Source organism: Vanellus vanellus (assembly GCF_965231255.1).
Source record: "Vanellus vanellus genome assembly, chromosome: 12".
Classification (NCBI taxonomy): domain Eukaryota; kingdom Metazoa; phylum Chordata; class Aves; order Charadriiformes; family Charadriidae; genus Vanellus; species Vanellus vanellus.
The window spans coordinates 23,382,932-23,401,471 of record NC_138917.1 but is presented as its reverse complement, the minus strand read 5'-3'; the positions used below and the strand labels follow the sequence as shown (position 1 = coordinate 23,401,471).

Here is an 18,540-nt window from a genome sequence, read left to right as displayed (position 1 = left end):
TTTCCCCGGACGCTCCCAGCCAGGAGCTGTGCCAAGGTGAACAGTACTTCGAGATAATCAGGCATTTAACACAACTTTTTTAAAAAAAAAAAAAGTTACAAATCTTTTAATAAAATTCATTATAAGTTACAGTTTCCTGGAGAACAGGCTCCAGTGTATAAAGTGGGAGACAGGCTGGGAGGAACAGGGGAAGCACCAACAGGAACCTCTTTCCCCACTGGAAAGAAGAAAGAGGGACAGAAAGGTTCTGACAGACATTTATTCGGGGGGGGGGGGGGGGGGGGGGAGGGGGGAAGACGACGGGACGGGACCCAACCCTCTAAGAACAGTCCAGCGGATGTAGAAAGACATTAGACCATGTCCCTCTCCTCCACCCTCCCAATTCCTTACCCACAAAGGCAAACACATAGGCCAAGTCCCGTTTCAGTCACATATTTAACAGAGCCAGGTAGACCTCAGTTCCCAGCAACAGTCTGAAGATATTAATCTTCTGTGGCCCAGGGTGCCAGCAGGGATTTTTGAGAAGCCAAGAGACAGCCTCCTCTCTGTACAGGTCCTTGGGACTACCCCAGGCAGGGTGACACAGTGTCCCAGCACACATTTGATGAAGCAAGCCAAAGGGGCTGGTCCCACATGGCAGTTGAAGTCCCTTCCACAGGGAACGGGCACTCTACCCCACAGCAGGCTCTTGTGGGGTCGGGGGGGATGCTGCACAAAGAGAGCGGGGCCAGCCGGCCCCAGCCCACAGAGCCGAGCAACGAGAACCGACAGCACACACGGGTGTAAGGAAGGGGCAACGGCAGGCTCGGAGCCCTCCCATCAGGGAAAGGCCAGCACACAGAGACAGAGCAGCTGAGAGCTTGATGCTGAGATGGAGAGATGAAACGAAGCTGCTTCCCTGCAGGGGCTTTGTGGGGCCCTCCGCCAGCCAGGTCCCCTCACCCAGCGCAGGCATCGCACCACTCGCATCCTCCATCCAGCCCATAAGGCACCGGGAGATTGCAGTTCCCTACCGTGCTGTGGGAGGGGAAGACGGACACACGGAGAGAGGTGAAATCCAGCCAGCCCAAGAGCAGAGGGGAGCTTGGCCACCTGCGTTTGCATGTGAGGAGGCGGCGGCTATCACTCCAGAACAGCCATGAGGAGATGCAGTTCCCGAAAGGCACTACCATGGCGGCCGCTGAGCCCAGACTTGTTCTTGACAATGTTGCTGATGTTTTTCAGCTGCTTGTAGCACAGCTTGCATTTATGGAGCCTGCAAAAAAAAAAAAAAAAAACCAAACAAAAAACAACCAGACAGCAGACACAGCATGAATCCTCAGCTGCTGAAGAGATGTGCTTGTTCCTGTAGTGCCAAAGACGCAACTCAAGCAGGAGAGAAAACACAAGCCCTGCAAATGGCCTGGAAGAGGGTGAAATGTGAGCATGGCTCTGCAGAAATGCCATGTATTCAGCTCATGTCCCGATGACACAGGAGAATGGCATCCACATAATGGCTCTTTCATTCCTCTTCTCCCCTTTGCAATAAAGTCCAGGGAGGAAGGAGGTGCTGGTTTTTGGAAGGCCAATTCTCAGAGCAGAGGTATCCTGGGAATTAACTGGAAATCCAGGGCCCGCCTGACAACTCATGTACCTTGTGAAGTAGAGGGTGAAGCCCCAGGGTGGTTGTACTCCTGCCATGCTCACACTTCGTTTAGTTATGACTCAATACACAGTGACAGAGGGGAAAAGCAGCCCTTGGTCTTTTTCTCACAGCAGGAAGGCTCGGTGTGTGCAGACAAAAGGGAAGGCATGCCCAGTCTAGTACCAACGTCTCAATGGTGAGGAGCAAAGCTCACCCAAAAAGAAAGGCCGGTTCAAAAAGGGAGCAAGCGGAGGTGATTAAGTGCCTCACCTTTCCTCCCTGGTGATGTCCACTCCAACAGAAGGCGGTGCAGCGAGGATGTCTGTGATCAGTGGCAGGAATCTCTGGAGAATGAGTTTCAGGGAGGTGCAGCCAGTCTGCACATAACTGAAAGACAAACAGAGAATCAGGTCCCGCTTGAGTTTCATTCCCGTCCTCCCAGCGCACAGCCCTCACTCGCATCCAGCCACCTACTCAAACGTCCCCCTCACCTGTAACCTGGTAAGGAGAGCAACAGCCAAGTACCAACACGAGACAAGACTGACAAAGTGAGCCCTTTCAAAAGGTCCTGGTGTACACCCTGCTAAGTAGGACCTTTCTGCTCAAGATCAGAGATGTCCTGCTGAGGGGACTCAGATGAAGCCTCTTTCCCACTAGGAAGGAAGGGCAGAAACTCCTTCTTAAGAGAGAGTCTGCATTTTTTTTGCCAACTGACGATCAGGTTCAAAGCAATCTTTCAAGTGACCCCCAGGCTGTTGCAGGACTTCATTCCCCCCATCCCAAGTCAACAGTTTAGTTCCCATCAGCACACAGAGCCCACTTGTTCTACATCAATTTGACCCATCCTGGCTGCCAGAGCTGCCTTCAATCCAACACACCTACGCTGAATCTCAAGATCCTGCTCTTCTTGCCCCAGCATACTTTCCATATCTTTTCCCCTACACACTTGGCAACTCCACTGGCTCTTTTCCAGATGTCATATTGGCATTATACTGCATCTACTGTGATTTTTTTTAGGATTTTCTTTCATCTACAAAATACCCAGTGGAGCTCTCCTATGAATATTCACACCTTGTCCACCAAGCACACCATGTTCTCGGGGCCTCACCTTTCATATTTACTTTGGAGCAGTTTCTCTATTTGTGGCAGGACTATAGTACACAAATCCAGCTTCCAGAGAGACCTGAAAAGAAAAGGAGACATTCTGAGACCAGAGACCCAGGCTTTACAAGGCTGAGTCAACACAAACAATGCTTTCTGGCTAAGAAGTCCAGGCAGCAGCACTCAAGTCTATGGCGCAAGTTCACTGACTCCCCCTTGTGATAGTAAGTGGCAGGTTCTGACTTATTGACTCAGCAGAATCACTTTATGAAGCCCCAAGACTTTGATTTTCTTTGCAAGACATCATTTGCCGACAGAAAAGGCCCCACATGACTCCAGCAGTTACTGGCACCGCAGACCTGAAGATCTGACCACAAACACGTGCATTTCACGCTGCCGTGGCCTACAGGACATGAGACAGGTACATCGCAGCGCTCCCAACACCCAGCCAGACGGCTTTCAGGTATCCCAGCGGCTGCCCCCACACAGGACTCACGCTTTTTGGTTGACAATATTCAAGAGGTCCACAACAACAGACAGATCGTTGATCGCCACTGCAGAGTCCACAGAGTTCTGAGAGAGAAGGGAGAAGAAGTCATCGTCTATTGCAAAGCTCAAACTGGTTAGACTAATGCAATTAATATCAAGTGCCACTTGTCAGAAACAAGGTAGAGGAAATGTGGAGTTGGCTAGGGAAGCAAAGATAACTCTCGCATAAGAAAGTTTTCTCCACGTTTCTTCATGACAAGTCAAGCGCAAGCAGGACACAGCAGCACTCTGCGGTGCGCCCCCATGGACAACAGCTGTGAGATCCTGCGTTTTGTGTGAGAGGCAGAATCGGCCCCACACAAGCCAAAAAAAGCTGCTCAGCTGCTCCCCTCATGACCCTCAGGTATCTCCACATCCTTGCCTTGATGTCACCGGTGCTCCATACAGCCCGCACAGTGTCCAGATTCTTGTGGCGGCTGGTGAGTACCACACACATGGTCTCGTGGCCTTTCCTGATCTGGGACATGGCTTCCTCGTCCACGAGCTCAGTCTGGCTTTGGTTTTTCACAGCCTGAAAGTACAGACACCAATGGAGCAGCAATACCAGAGCAGGTTGGCACAGAATTGTAGGAGCTTTCTCTGGCCTAGGTGAGAGCTAATTTTGGTGTACAAAGGGACAGGAAACACCGACTTCCTCGCAGATTGTTTTCATAAACATTTTGAAATGAAAACACTCAATTTGTTCCAATTTCAGCTACTTCTCTTTTGCCTCTTCTACTGTATCAATCGCAAACACGTCTGAAGCTTTGGAAAAAACTCTCAAAATTGAAAAAAATGTTACTTAAAAGTAAGCTTTCAAAACCAGTATGTTTTGATGAAGAATTTTTTTTCATGCAAACCCTGTTTTTTATGTGAAATGCTCATCTGAAATCAACAAATTTTATTACAAAGCATAAATCTTGCACAATTTATTAGACCCTCAATTTGATTCCCACTCACACCACACTGGAATCTCTCTTCCTCTGCTCACGTTTAGAGTTTGGGATCATGAGGATGCTCTGGTCCTTCTCCCTTTTTTGCGACAGGGAATACCCTCCTGAGTGAGGCCAAGAGACCTCTGAGATGCAAGAGGGAAAGACCCTTGAAATAGTTATGTACGTGTAACAGCAGACACCAATTTTCTAGATGAATCGCTGCATAGAGTGTAGAATTGTTCAGCGTCTTTGTCTCATGCCTCGCTCTCTGCTTTGATAACACATTCTTCGTGAGCACGGATCAACGTTGCTGGGTTCGCATCAGCCTGCTGTCAATTGCAAGGGGGGCTGGCTTTGGCAACCTGGAGGTGCTAATTCCCCAGGAACCGCACATCAAAGCGCTTGGGAGGCAGAAGAGTAAGCTGGCAGGGGCAGCACCAAATAAACAGAGGGAGAGCAGGAGGTAGCATGTTCTCACTCAGTACTGAGGACTACAAGCTGTAGAAAGTGCCTAAGACACTCTTCTGCACCTCAGAGAAATCACCGTCTGATGCCACCCAACACAGACACCGTCTGGGAACTTTTGTCCAGAGACACTTACTGGTAGAAAGTCAGAAACCTTCAGGCCAATGGGCTCATTCCTGGCTGCAGGAATCACCGATGGCTCTGTTCTGGGCAAAGGAGTTGAGGAGGCAATCGGTGGCCTCTGAACAGGATCAGGCTGCAGGAGAAATTCGGATAAAAGCTTTAGCAGCAACAATCTGGCCCTAGTTTGATGTCCTTCTTTCCTGACCCGCTTTCCCCTCACAGCAGGGTCCTAATGCAGAAGCAGCCTCCAATTTGCTAGCATAGTTTAAAAGGCAATAAATTATCCCTCAGGTACACACCAAGATGCAATTATGGTTTGCAAAGAACATGGAGATGCCCCAGCAGAAGTGCCAAGTGCTGTCATTGTTATTGGCACCTAAAATTAGGGAAATGGGCCATGGCCAGCCTGAAGGCGAAGAGAGAATTCTAAAGAAGCCGGTATAATGTATCCCGGCCCATCGGCTGCTTGTGATCTTGGCTACAAAACAGCCTCAGTTCAAGCACTTGCAGAAATCCGGCACTTAGTTCTTTTCAGAGCACCCCAACTTTGAGATGCAAGGAGAAACGCAAGCACAAGCAGCAAACAAAAGCAATAGAGCCATTGCCTGTTGGACGCTTGGCCTTCGATTCTACTGCTCAGGCAAGACACATGGCAGGACAAAGACTGAAGCTGCACTTTTACTGCTCTTCAGTAAGGGAATCGGCTTGATTAGAAATGTTAATTCTAATCTCCAGCACTCACATACCTTTCAGAGTGAGAGCATGAACAGCTATTAACATCATAGAGTACGTACAAGTTCTTGCTTTGGCAACGGGGAGTGGACATCCACAGCTTGGCTGGGCTTCACTGCTTCCTTTGCAGTTACGGGCTCTGCCAAGATGGAAAGAAGTGGGAAAGCCTTGATTGATCCTTAGAGAAGTTGAAAAGGTTCTGTACCGCTAGACTACAAGTAATCGTTTCTGCAAACATGCATCTCTCCCTCTTTTGAGGGCCATTAACCCCATTCCCACCAAAGGGTGGTTTTCATACTCACCATCCTCCGGAGGGGCAGGAAAGGGCTCGTTGTTTCGAGGAGGAGTTCGACCTACAGAAAGAGAGGGAAAAACAAATAAATAAACGAAGGAGCGTTCAAGGCTACAGATTAGTGATAAGTCAACCTTGGAGCTGGGAGATCTCCCACAACTCCACAGATTAGGACAATCAGTGATACAGCAAGCAGAGTTATCTCCTTCGGACCTTGATGCTATTGTTCAGTTTAGTCAAAAGCTTTTGGTCTTCATGGATGGGAAGAACAAAACTGACCCATGTAGTTCATTGGTGCTGTAGAGGTGTGAAGTACAACAAAAGACACTGTCACAACAAGGTATATTAGAAAAAAAATCACCTCCCATTAAATTGACTTACATAAGTAAATCAAAATAATGGCTATTAATTCCTTAGAAAGGGTATTTCATTTTTCTCATTCACGTAAAAATGAGATACAGGCATCGCACTATACCTCTTAAACAACAATCTCTGCTTTAACAAAACATTTTGCCTTTCCTCCTTTAATGAAGGCTGCTGATTTTACACATATCAAAATTCTAAGCTAATAAAGATCCTGTAACATAGCAGTCGTTCCTCATCAGGACAGGAAAGCAGTGTGCTTACAATGGAGCTCTGGATTCTGAGTCAGGCTTTGATCAGACATCACTGCACCCTAGTAAAGGTGTCACCTTCCAGCAGTTCACCAACATGATTTGTGGTTCAGTGTCCAAGCACAGAATACTAAATAAAAATTTTCAAAACTCTCCCAGTTGCAGGCAAAGCCTCTATTATAATAAGCCAAAGCTCACTTCTACTAAAACAGTTTAGCACCTACAGGTCTAATCAAAATACCACTCAAAAGTACAATAAACCCTGGTACTGACAGATAGCATTCTTGGGCTGGAAGATCTCTTTGTAATCCTCTGGGTTCTGAATCTCGGCCTTTGATTCCTTCTCATCCCGGTCATCCTCACTGCTGGGACTGCGCCTCTCGCTCTCTGAGTTGTGCTTCACTCTGCTGTGGAAAATTAGATGCTGTCAGAGCGAGTCATATGGGCTCTATCAGAGAAAGTGAGAGCACTAAGCTCCTTAAAATCTTGAAATTCAACATGCTAGCAGATTCCCTTACCTTTGTGGCTTGCTGCAGCTAGTTGAGGGCCTGTCGTAGATGCGGCGAAGGGAGGACCCTGTGGGGGTAGGTGGCACAAGAGGCTCGTCGTCCCTCATCAGTCCATGAGGAATGGAACCCGACTTTGTGACTCTGCTGAGATCCACAACGAAGGAGGAGACTGTGCTTTGCGCAAAGGAAACTCCTATCTGCAGAGGCAAAAGATCAAGGTAATTCAGCAGGGAGCAGGGTTACTCGAGAGCCTTTTTGAGAGCAGGCATGACAGAATGACCCTGAGCAATAGTGCTTGAGAATTTCTCAGTTCAGTCCTTTGGCTTTTTCAATTTGAAGCTGTCAGTGTTTTATGAAAGGCTATGATAAAACTTTTGCCAAGCATAGTTTTTAAATACCAGTCAAACCAAGACCCAGTTCTTTCATCCAGAAGCCAAAGAAAGATGAAGTGGAGCATGAGGTTGCTGAAAGCAAAAGTACACAAGCTCTGTGTCTAATTGCTGGGCACACTGCAAGCCCTGGCCACTTATAGCATGACATAAGTTTAAAGGTCAGAAGGCTTGCAAGGAGGCAGGAGGATTTTATCTCGTGTTTTGCAGCTGCCTCCCCTATTACTCCTCAGGAGCAATGGCTTACCAGCTGGTTATTGCAGATAGATAAGTCAGCTACTTTTCCCCAGTTCACCAAGACTACATCAAAACAGCGCTCGGGCTCCCAGCCGTACACACGCAGTGAATCCTGGAAGCCACTATACAAGCAGCAGCCATCTGGGTTGAAGAGCACACACCTGGGAGGAAGGCAGGTGGAGAATTAGGCACAGCTTTCCAGCATTGCTCAGTCCCACAAGGGCCCCAGGGCTGTATCCCGGACTTCAGTGAACACCTCTAGCCCCGTTTCTAACCATGAACCTACCGATCTGGTGTTCACCTGCGCAACATCTCCAGCAGCCCAAACTTCTCCCCAGAAAAGCCTCTCTCTCAGGAAATCCTCCCTTCATTCCCACTTTAGTCTCTGCCTAGTATACACTGCAGTAGGAATTTAATATACCTGACAGGAGTAGCCTCTTCTTCAATACAGCTCACAACCTGAAACTTCTCCAAGTCCCAGAACCGAACAGTCCTGCACACACAACAACACAAAAAAATCACCACTCATCCCTCTAGAAATATGTTGTAGGATCTAGTATTGAAATAATACCCTAACAGCTAGAATGACTTCTGTTGTTATACACATATGATGAACCTATACAGAAGGCTAGTCTAGCTAAGATCCATAAAGGATCCTCGGGATCTTAGGATCTCAGGACCATAGAGGCTCTAGACACAGACAGGTATTTAGAGCTGACCCAGAGCTAAGAGGACACTCTGCTAGCTGAGCAGGACCGCTTGCTGTCCAGATATGATGTCAGCTGGATTAGCAAGATGCTTGAGGTTATTGCCTTGTTTTCTAGTGTGGCAGAAGGTGCCATCAATTTTGGATGAGAAGTCAAGATATCCATGTTCTGCGCATCACAGATGTGAGGTGCTCCTGGCTAGATGTCAGGCTCTTGCAGCAGCAGGTTTGAGTGAGTTGTGCAACATTCTTATTTTCTATGTCCCTAAAAAGAAGGGCATTGGGAAAGGGAACCAGCACATACAATTCCATTCTTTCTCCTTCCCGTTATGTACCTGTCAAAGCTGCCAGAAGCCAAAAGGTATTCATTGGGATGGAATTCAACAACATTTACCGGGCCGGTATGTCCTGTAAACTCAAACATTATCTTCCCAGCAGCCAGATCCCACAGCTGGAAGAAGAAAAGAACAGACAGACTCTTGAAAAGATTTAATGTTATAGAATTCCAATACACTTCAGATTTTCCTGTACTGGCAGCCTTGTAATGCTTCTCCAGCTCCAAGAACAGACTCAAGTTTGTCAAAGCAAGCAATGATCAGGGAAGGAGTATCATCCCAGTCATTTAAGGCTGCGTTTTTTTCCTTTTTTTTTTTTGGCATTCTCTTTTAAATTTTCCATTTAATCCCCTAGAAGTTTCTGGTTTTATATATAAACCTAGGAGACTAGGATAAAATACAGTAGTTCCACCTGTCCTCACAGACTGTATCTCAAAAGCAAAACAAACAAAAATCCAAAAGCTCCGAATTCCTTCGCAATTCATTCTTCCTGCACTCTAGTCTCCACTGAAAAATCCAGAGTGAAATGACTGATCAGTTTATTTCATGTGAAGCTGAAGAAAAGCAGTCCTTCAACCACATTCCTCCATACCACATCTGAAGCAAGTGAAGTCGACACTTTTCTGAATTCCTTCTCTTGCTCTGCTCAGTCCTGACAGCAATTTTCAGAGTCATCCTCATGTGCAGAGTGTGTAACGCACTCCTACTGAATTAAGTGAGCAGAGCCGGAAATTGGTATGGTAAAGCAATGAGGACAACTCATTCTGTAACATTTACTGAGACAACCAAGGCCACTGTTCAGGTATTACAACTTTATCACCATCAAAACTTGAACGTTCACATGCGTAGTGCCAACGTGTATGTTGGACAAGTGCATTTCAACACACGCAGCTCTTTTCTGGATGTTGTGGACAACTGGACATGATCCTCATAAACAGACTGGTTCCTGCAAAGCCACAGGGCTCAGCCAGCTGCCTAATGAACTAAAGGTGTTTATAAATGAGTGCTGGTAATGCCTGGTAAGGAGACAATCCCAGCATTCCTATGTGCCACAAGCACATAAGGAGGGTGTCACAATAAATTACCTTTACAGTGTGATCATCAGCAGCAGAGGCTAACCATTTCCCATCAGGACTAAAGCGGAGACATCGAACTGCTTCTGTGTGGCCCTGAAATGAGAAAAACAAATAGTAGGTTTGTTTGTTTTTTGGTTTGTTTTTTTTTTTTTTTTTTTTTTTTTTTTTTTTTAGAGGGAATTCTAAATTGTCTTTTTGTCTAATTGTCTTTTGATCCTATAGAATATAATAATATAAAATCAAGTCACTGTTTCCCCAAAGTCCACAGCTCACAGAACACCAAACGCTGCACTCAAGAGCTATATCCATCCACACTAAATGCTTGTAATCTCTCTCAGCTAGAGATTTCTGGCACCAGTTTAAGCATGGCAAATACAGATTTGGCTTAATTAATAAGAATCCATTTTAAATTACACAGATTTATAGGTGGTCAGATAGGAGTGCTGTGCCATTAAGCTGGCTTCTAAATTAATTTAATATACAGCAAGTTCTTTGGGTAGAAAAAGACCCCAAGAATAGAACCATCTCAGTGCAGTGGGGACCTGCACGGTAATATCAGTCACAGTACAAAAAACACTCATGGATGCTCTCCATCCCCACAACCCGACTACAGTACTACTAACTCCTATGATACACATTTCATATTCCCGTACAGTTCAGAGGCCTGCAGAGGTTTGCCAGTCCACTTCCCAAACCGTGCAGTTCTTATTTTTATACTGAAAAACTAGGAAGTTAATTGCACATAATCACTTTTAAGTTTGCCTACAAGTCCTCGACAGAAATCTTTCTCCCCTCTTTGCCTGAAAACTAATGAAGCGTTTTACCTTGTACCTGAAGACACAGCCTTTTCTTCTTACATCCCAGAGCTACAAGGAAAAAAAGCAAACATGAGATATGCCTAGAGCAGTACGAAAGGAGCCCGAGACACCCATCAGAATAAGAGCTCTCCCTGTCACCAAGCTGATAAAGAATACAGAATGAAAACAGAGGGGGCTGTTAAACCCCATTTGCTTCAAGGGTATTTCCTAACCTAATCCCAAGTAAGAATCACTTTTGTAAGGTATTTCTTACTACAGAAGCTCAGTTCCTACAGCCAAACACCAGCCTGAGGAAGCAGATGCAATCCACAGAAATCAGGACATCTGCGCTTGCTGACACTGGGTCTCGGCTAGCACCTAACTCAGAGCCACATTCCACAACAGAGGAGTCACATTTATGAGCTACCACTGAAAACATATGCACCAATTTCACAAGCACTCGCAAATACACCTGCCCACACACATGGGAATGATGATGTACAGCATTCTACCAACAGTTTGGCACAAAACACATTCTGGCACTCTTCATAACAAAGAAACTGCAAGTAAAATTGGGTAATCTCGAGGGGAAGCTGAGCTTTACCTTAATGTTTGTGTCCAAAGAGCCAGATGCTACAAAGCTTCCAAAAGGATGGAAATCAAGGCTGCAGATATTCGCTTTGTGACCGAGTAAGGTACGAAGAACTGGAAAAATGAGAGGCAGAACAGGGAACAAGTATTTAGTAGTTCATTTCCCCCAAAGAGTATGCAGAAGTTTAGCCATGCTATCCTTACAATTAAACACACACTAACTCAATGTACATTAGACACGCTACGTACTGCTTATTCAGCTGTATACATTATTTCACGGAAATATTTCTGATTTTACCCTTGCAATGCAAAGAAAAAGCAATAGAGGGCCCACGTTCAATGATCCTAATGGAAGTCCTGTCCTCAAGCGTGGAAACCATGAATAAAACTCAAAGGTCTCCAATCTGAAAATAAAACTAAAAAAGACACACTGAGGCAGCTGTCCGGCAGTGTCTCTTTCCACATGTTGCAAAGGGAACAAAATGGGGTGGGGGGGAACGGACAGAGGGACAGGGATGATGACCCACAGTTTTAGCCAGGAAGTGAAAGGACATTTGCTTGCCTGTATTGTTCACCTTGCAGCTATTAGATAGACCCTTTCCTGGGACTCTGCACCCCCATCCAGGCACAAGCCTGACTTCCACTTCTTAATGTTCCAATATTCACCCTGGACTCCTTCAGTCGCCCCTTGCAAGAAGCATCCCAAAGACCAGGAAGGGACACTCAGGACGCATGAGACAAAGAAATGATCACAGTGTTTCAGCAAGTCATCAGCAAGCAACACCCCTTGTAATTCTGGAAACCAGAAAGGACCAGTAGAACTGGTACACCGTATCTCTGAAAGCAAAGACGAACACAGAACTCAACTTCGAGGAAGAAAAATTGCTCAGATAATAACAGGGGTAATCTCTCTCCATCATCTGTCATCTGGGGCAGTCTGATGATTCCCCTGGCAGAAATTAGCTCTTAAACCAGACCTGGAGTGGTCATTTGCACAGACACTGGCTCAGAGGTCTCCTAATAAATTCAGGCAATAAATAAATACTCTCCACTGGTAGAGCCAAACTATTTTATAACTGAACTGTCTGAATAATACAAATCACTTGTTATTTATGCCACCTGCTGTTTGCCTTCTTAGCTCAGCCAATGTAAGTACTTTCAATACACATTCTTCCCATGAAGAAGTAACAACCTATACAAAATACTCAGTCATTTTGCAGTATTCCTGCTGGAATGCACTCAAATGATTCATGACACCTTTGCAAACTTGTTCTAGGGTTTGAGAAAAATGCAATAAATAAAACATGACTCAACAGTTGACCTTTAAAGGATCAGAGCTCGATGAGTTCATAGTTTTTACGATTTAGTAAAAGTTAGGTCTTTGTCTATTTATATGGTCATGCAAGAGCAGAAGAGGAGAAAAATCACTTGAGGAACAAAATAAAAATTAGAACCTAAGAACGGGAACAAGACATCAGCAAGTGGGGAATTCCTGGACTTGTGCAGAATCTAATATACTTAAAACTTCCAATCTGATTGCGGATTCTTCTATTAAGGTTGACAATTTTAAGCTGAGACTCTGAATGCAAATTCCATATGCCTAGTTACTCTATACACGCATGGAATATAGATTTCAACACACTCGGGTCAAACCCCTAGAAGCTAGTTCCTCAGATCAGTCTCCACAATACACGTAGAAATTCCTGCTCGAGCACGCACACACAGCTCTACAGTCTCAGTAGGAAGTGCACAAAAGCCCTCTAAGAGGGCTGGAAATTAAGATGAAAGCAATACCAAGCTCCTGTTCCTTCTCAAGTCAGGAACCTTCTGGGTCAGCATAGATATTAAGCATAAGGATATTCCAAAAAGCATGCATTATCAGAAGTGAAAACTCAAGGAAACATACTTTTGGCAGCTTCCAGGTCCCAAACTCGAATGGACCCTGACTGGGACCCTGCAACAATGAGTTCCTCATTTGTATTGATCTGTAGGCTCTCAATGGGCGTTGTATGGCCTGTCAAGCTCTGCAAAGAAAACCAGGAGTCACAATCAACAGCTACTGACACAGCCCTGTCCACAATGCTCATACTCAATTGGTAACTAAAGTATTTAGCCATGAGTTGGGACCACCTGGTTGTGCCACTGGTCCTTTTTCCTCATCAGCTACCAGTATGGTAGAGCACTCTAAAGAGCTGCATACAGCACCGTGCACATATCTTCCACGTTATCCCACTTTCTGGGGCATGCTGACTAATTTTTAAAGGATGCATCAACAGAGACATGGGCAGTTAAACACTAGGTGGGGACGCCCAGACAAGGCTGACACACGCTTACATTATAAAAATTACGCTGTGCAAGCACAATGGCACTGTGTTTGCTCTAAATGGGTCACGTAAGTGTCATGAACCAGTTACAAAATCAAAGCAAGAGCAAAACCAGGGCTACTTCGAAACCTTCACATAAGCAAGGAGCCATACGTTGCTGCCAGCAATGGGTGTCACAGCGATAACATGGTGCTATTACTGAAGTATTACTACCTTATGCCTGAAGTTAATTCACATGCATGCAGTTCCTTTCATCCTTGAGCATCTAAAAGTTTACAAATTACATACATATTTTGACAAGGCCAGTATTTAACTAACACACAATAATATTTAAAACTAGCTCCAGAAAACAAATACTACCATTGCAGACTTTTGGCTTGTCAATTAAGCAATATTCTACGCTTTACTCCATCCTCAAACAGGTCTTTTTAAATAGCTAAGCTAGCTCTGTGCCTCCCACACGCATCCAGAGGCTGGGAACGCCATCTGAAAGCTGCCTCTCCTGATGGGGCTTTCTTAGGATTTCACGTGCAACTAAAATCCTCTACATACTCTACAGCTGGAGCTGTCACTGGTTGGAGAGAAAGAGAGCTCACGCTTGAAGCAAGTCACAATGCTACTTGAAAAGTTCCTCTTCTCCCTCTTCCCCAACACATACACGTCTGGAATCCTAAGAATGTAAAAAAACCACTAAAGATGAATATACAGCACAACCCCCCAAAATCAAGATTCTTTTGATATACAAGACTGGCACAAGTCCTCAGCAGCTCCAGTCACTCCCTGCTTCTCAGAAACACCAGCTTCTAACATCTGTCACTCCCAGGCACAGCAGGAGAGCTACAGCTCTCTGCTCCCACAGAAAGGGTATGGAGACATTTAGTGGTTCAACCTTCATTCTCACAGAAGGCAATACTCCAGTTTCAACAACTGTCATGCCACCACCAAGGGACTGGAAAGACAAAGCTTAACTACGCTATGCAAGAAGCACAGCACTGCCAAAGGTGAGCAACTCCTTTTGCACCTATTTCAATCTCCTTAGATTTGACCTCAGTAAACGAATAGAAAAATAAAGTAGACACATTCTCCTTTTAGCCTTTCTGACCCTGCTTTCCCGATTTCTTCCTCACAAGGTTCACACTGGCTAGAGAAATGCCTTCCATAACACAACATTATTGTGTTGTCACTTGTTCAATTAACAAGGGACACTTGCTAAAGATGGTTTTCCACAACATCCACTCAAACCAAAAGCAATGCAGGATAGACATCTGTTAAATACATTTATGGTGCACTTAGTACTCACTACTGGGGTAAGCCTACTCTTTCTAACATGCTGCATCCCGCATTACTCTTCCCCAGCCTATAGGCAAGTTAGCAAACTATTCTGACAAACTTCGTGCTGACAGTTAGTCTCTGTGGGACAGGTGGGAATGCATCCTGCTGGGCATGTTTCCTGTGATGAGGGGAAACTCCTGAGTATAAAACTGGCCCCTGTAGCTTGCACTATAAAACTAGCTGATCTCATACAAAACTCCGCATTTAATTATCTGTAGCCTGGTAATGGAAGGCACAATATTCATTATCTGAGCAAGCACTGGCACAGATGAGGCAGCCAGCCAGCCCAGATTCTCTCCAGAGCAGTGGTCTCACCAGTTACTGAATTCTGTCCCTATCTTTAGCTAGAATCCAGTCACCCAGCTTTGTGTTGGTAAACTCTATTCACGAGTCCCACAGGCTACAACTCAACATTTTTTTCGCTCATTCCCCACCCCCCCATACCTCAGAATTAATATTCCCGTCCCCCAAAAGTTGAAACCAGGGCTGTTCTTACCATGATGCAGTTGGGCTTGTTAACTGACCATACGTTGACTCGACAGTCATCTCCTCCAGTTGCCAGCAGCCGGCCCGAACTTTTCCCCAGGACTAGTGAGGACACATTGGTGCTGTGAGCTGTGATCTCTTCTGCACAAAACAAAGCAAAGAGTTATTACAGACTGCTATAACAATTTTCACCCTGAAATGGACTAAAAAAAATCGTCCTAAAAAACTTTCCAGTTTCCACTGGACAAGCTGCAGCAGCCCACAGTTCAGATAAGAAGTCACACTATTATCTTGCTTGAAACAGTCCTTCTTGGCTCTGCCTGATATACTTAAGACATTTGCTGATCAAGCGTCACAACTCCAGTGCTGATGTGGCTTACAAAAAGCACCTTCTCTCGCTGGCAGCAGTTCGGTAGCTTTTAAAGATTTGCTCAACTGTGGCAACCTGCTCACAGAAGCTGCTTTACCTTCGGTACCCACGTGGGTCTCAGTAAGCCAAGCCGTCTCAGAAGCTGCAATACGCAGCAGCATCTAGCAAAAGGCCCAGTAATCCTGTTCTAGAAAGCAGCAGCAGACTGTCCAACCTGAGAGGAGCTGGCAGATTAGCCAGCAGTACAGTTTGTTACCTTACACAGCAAAAAAAGTCAGACTCGGCAGTGGGGATAGGTGGAGCTCCCTGCTCTGAGCTTTGGCAGAGGCTTTGCTACTTTCCCACTATGTAACACAGGTGAAACTTAGCAACTCACAGTGTGAAACTGTGACAAAGGCAGGATGAATATATACCCAAAAGAGTAAGAAAGAACAAATGCAAGTGATACTAAAAGACTGTTAAAAAACTGGGGGCTTCGAAACAACATCACTCCAAGGAATACTCATCATAAAGAAACACGTTTGGGGCAAAAGAGAACCCAAACAAGCAACTTTGCTTAGGCTTCTTATTTTCACAGTGGATTTTTAAATCCACTCAAATTTTTGGCAGGGGCTTTTGGCAGATGTATTTACCAATTTCTTCCTTTTACAGTTCTCTCCTTTGGAAGCTCACAGGATTCGCATGCCTAATAGTTATGAAACTTGTTTGTAAAAAGGCTATGTAGCAATCAATTCAGCTTTCGTTGGGATTGTTTTGGTGGGAGGAACAATTTGATCATTTTATAGGCAACACTAATCCAAAAGGATGTCAGACAGCTCCAATAATAATTACAGGTACTTTGATCTCAAGCTCCCAGAGTGCTCTTTTGAAACCAAAACTGTGCAACTTTCACTTTAGCTGGAGAAACACCTTTCAAATTACCAAGTAACTGGATTGTAAATTACATAAGAAAGGCAAGTCTGAAAATATGCTTGTATTGTGTTGAAAGACCAATCTCCCATATGACAATGCTAAAGTAAAGTATCTATGTACACACAGACTTGAAGGTAACAAGTAGTACAATTAGAATTAATAGACCAACTCACTAGTTGAAATTGAAAGGATAGATGCTGAGCATTGCTTTTGAAATGAGCACGTCAGCAGCTCCAATTTGTCCCCTCCTCCTGATTTCGTTCTTAATAACACATTTTGAGTTTAAAAGTCACTGCTGAAGCATTCAACCCTCTGTCCAGAAAAGCCAGGTTATAACCTGATGCCAGCCTTGGCCAGATAGCTTCATTTGCTCCCTCGATGAAGTGCCAATTTCCTTAAACCCACAAACATTTTCTTTAATGAAGTAGTCATCACCAGATATCACTCACCAGCTCAGTAATACTAAGCTTCTAATTAGCATTGCCAAAACGTTTCTGACATTCAGAACACTTCTTGCTCTGAAGAGGATGCTAAGACGGGGCAGAGCCTAGCAAAAATGAAGATCAAAAAATTCTGCCCACTTACAAGGGAATGGAGATTGATCGACCTCCAGCTTTTCCTGTAACTGGAGTTTCAGGGATGGCAAGACAACATAGCAAACTGGCTTTCTGCTCAAAAAGATATGAAATTAAGTTGATTATCTCAGCTCCCTTAAGGCATTACCAGTCAGGGATACTGTACTTCTGCTAGGCAATTTCTAGACCAAGTCACTGGTCTTGCTCTTCTGAACAACCGATCACTTCCCATTGCTTCTACGCATTCCCCAACAGCCCCTATGAATAACAGTGACCAGCAAAGAAGCTAAAAATTGATAATCAGCAACTGTTCACTGCTCCTTCTGAGGAAATATAACGGATGTAAAAGCAGCAGATTCTTACAAAGCAATTTCAAGAGCGTGAGACCTACAGCCCCTGCAAAGATGACCTCACCCCTCCTGCAGCAGGGCTCAGGGGACCTTCTGTAACAAGCGAGCAGTGATGAAGGGCAACCCCAAAGGGGCTAACCAGCACTGAGGGAACTCCCCGCTACAGCCTGGGCTCTGGAGCAGGGTTTCCATCACTCCCTTTGGTTGTTCCTGTGCTACGTTAGAGTCACGTGGAGTTAGCTACAAATTTCAGATGGCATTACAGCAACTAATCAGAAAAAAATACAGGCTGTGACCCTTTGAAAATAGCAGTGACAAGCCCCTACACTAACACACTACGCAGCTATGTTTTCAAAAAGGATTTCTACGAGTTAAAAATTCCTGTCAGCAGCTTGGGAAAGGGCCGGGACACCCACACCCAAGGCAGGGATTAGCTGGTTCCTCGCACAAACCGCCTCTTCCACCCCCTTTACCCGCTGGGGGACCTCCTCTGCAGCCCGGCGACACTCACGCAGCTTCCACGCCGTCTTAGTGGTGACGGCCACGGCCATCTCTCTCCCACGGGCAGGGCAGAAGCGCCCTCCTCCTCCCAGCGAGGCCCTCTCCGTGTCCTACCGCTGCCGGGGCATCCACCCGAGCTTCCCCGGCCGCCCTGGAGGCAAAAAAAAAACAAACACCGGCCGGGGTTACGGCGAGGCCCCCGCCGCGCTGGGTCGGGGCGAGGGAAGGCCGCGCCGAGGCGGCGGCGGGCAGGGGGCGTAGGGCGGGGGCCCGGCCCGGGGCAAGGCCTCACCGCTCACGACCATCAAGGTAGCGACAGGCCAGCGGGCGGTGCGGGGGAGGGAGGGTGGGAAGGGGTGGAGAAGCGCTCCTCGGGCCGCCGCAGCCTCACCGGGCGATGAGGAGCAGCGGGCGGCGCGCGGAGGCGCGCTTGAACGGTGGTGGTGGCGACGGTACTCAGCGGGGCCCACCCGGCCGCCCCGGCTCTACTGGCGGCGGCTCCAGCAGTACCGAACCCTCCCCACCCCCAGCGACGCCGCCACCACCGCCTGACAACCGGCCCCTCACAACGAACCTCGGCCGCGCCCCGCCTCCACCCGGCTTCCACCAATCAGAGCCGCCGCCCGCGGCCAATCC

The 18,540-nt window shown here is 46.2% G+C and overlaps 1 protein-coding gene across 1 annotated transcript; it reads right to left on the bottom strand.

Annotated features, from left to right (window-relative positions):
- Positions 1-89: 89 nt before the first annotated feature.
- Positions 90-18,540, bottom strand: KATNB1 (katanin regulatory subunit B1). Its single transcript, XM_082489571.1, has 20 exons — positions 18,479-18,540; positions 17,915-18,055; positions 15,207-15,337; positions 12,961-13,078; positions 11,068-11,168; positions 10,491-10,532; positions 9,676-9,759; positions 8,591-8,706; positions 7,971-8,042; positions 7,560-7,710; positions 6,933-7,120; positions 6,688-6,821; positions 5,811-5,861; positions 5,571-5,647; positions 4,790-4,909; positions 3,636-3,785; positions 3,222-3,298; positions 2,733-2,807; positions 1,895-2,011; positions 90-1,255 (listed from the first exon to the last, which is right to left on the bottom strand). The coding sequence occupies exons 2-20, from the start codon at positions 17,952-17,954 to the stop codon at positions 1,123-1,125; spliced, it is 1,977 nt and encodes a 658-aa protein (XP_082345697.1). The 5' UTR covers positions 17,955-18,055; positions 18,479-18,540; the 3' UTR covers positions 90-1,122.

What these genes read in the sequence shown, in the direction of transcription:
- KATNB1 (XM_082489571.1), bottom strand. Translation starts at nt 17,954, where the DNA reads ATGGCCGTGGCCGTCACCACTAAGACGGCGTGGAAGCTGC. An exon ending in AGGTTTCTGACTTTCTACCA is followed by an intron (nt 3,786 to 4,789) that starts GTAAGTGTCTCT and finishes CTGTACTTTCAG; the next exon opens with GCTGTGAAAAACCAAAGCCA. An exon ending in GACATCACCAGGGAGGAAAG is followed by an intron (nt 1,256 to 1,894) that starts GTGAGGCACTTA and finishes TTTTTTTTGCAG; the next exon opens with GCTCCATAAATGCAAGCTGT.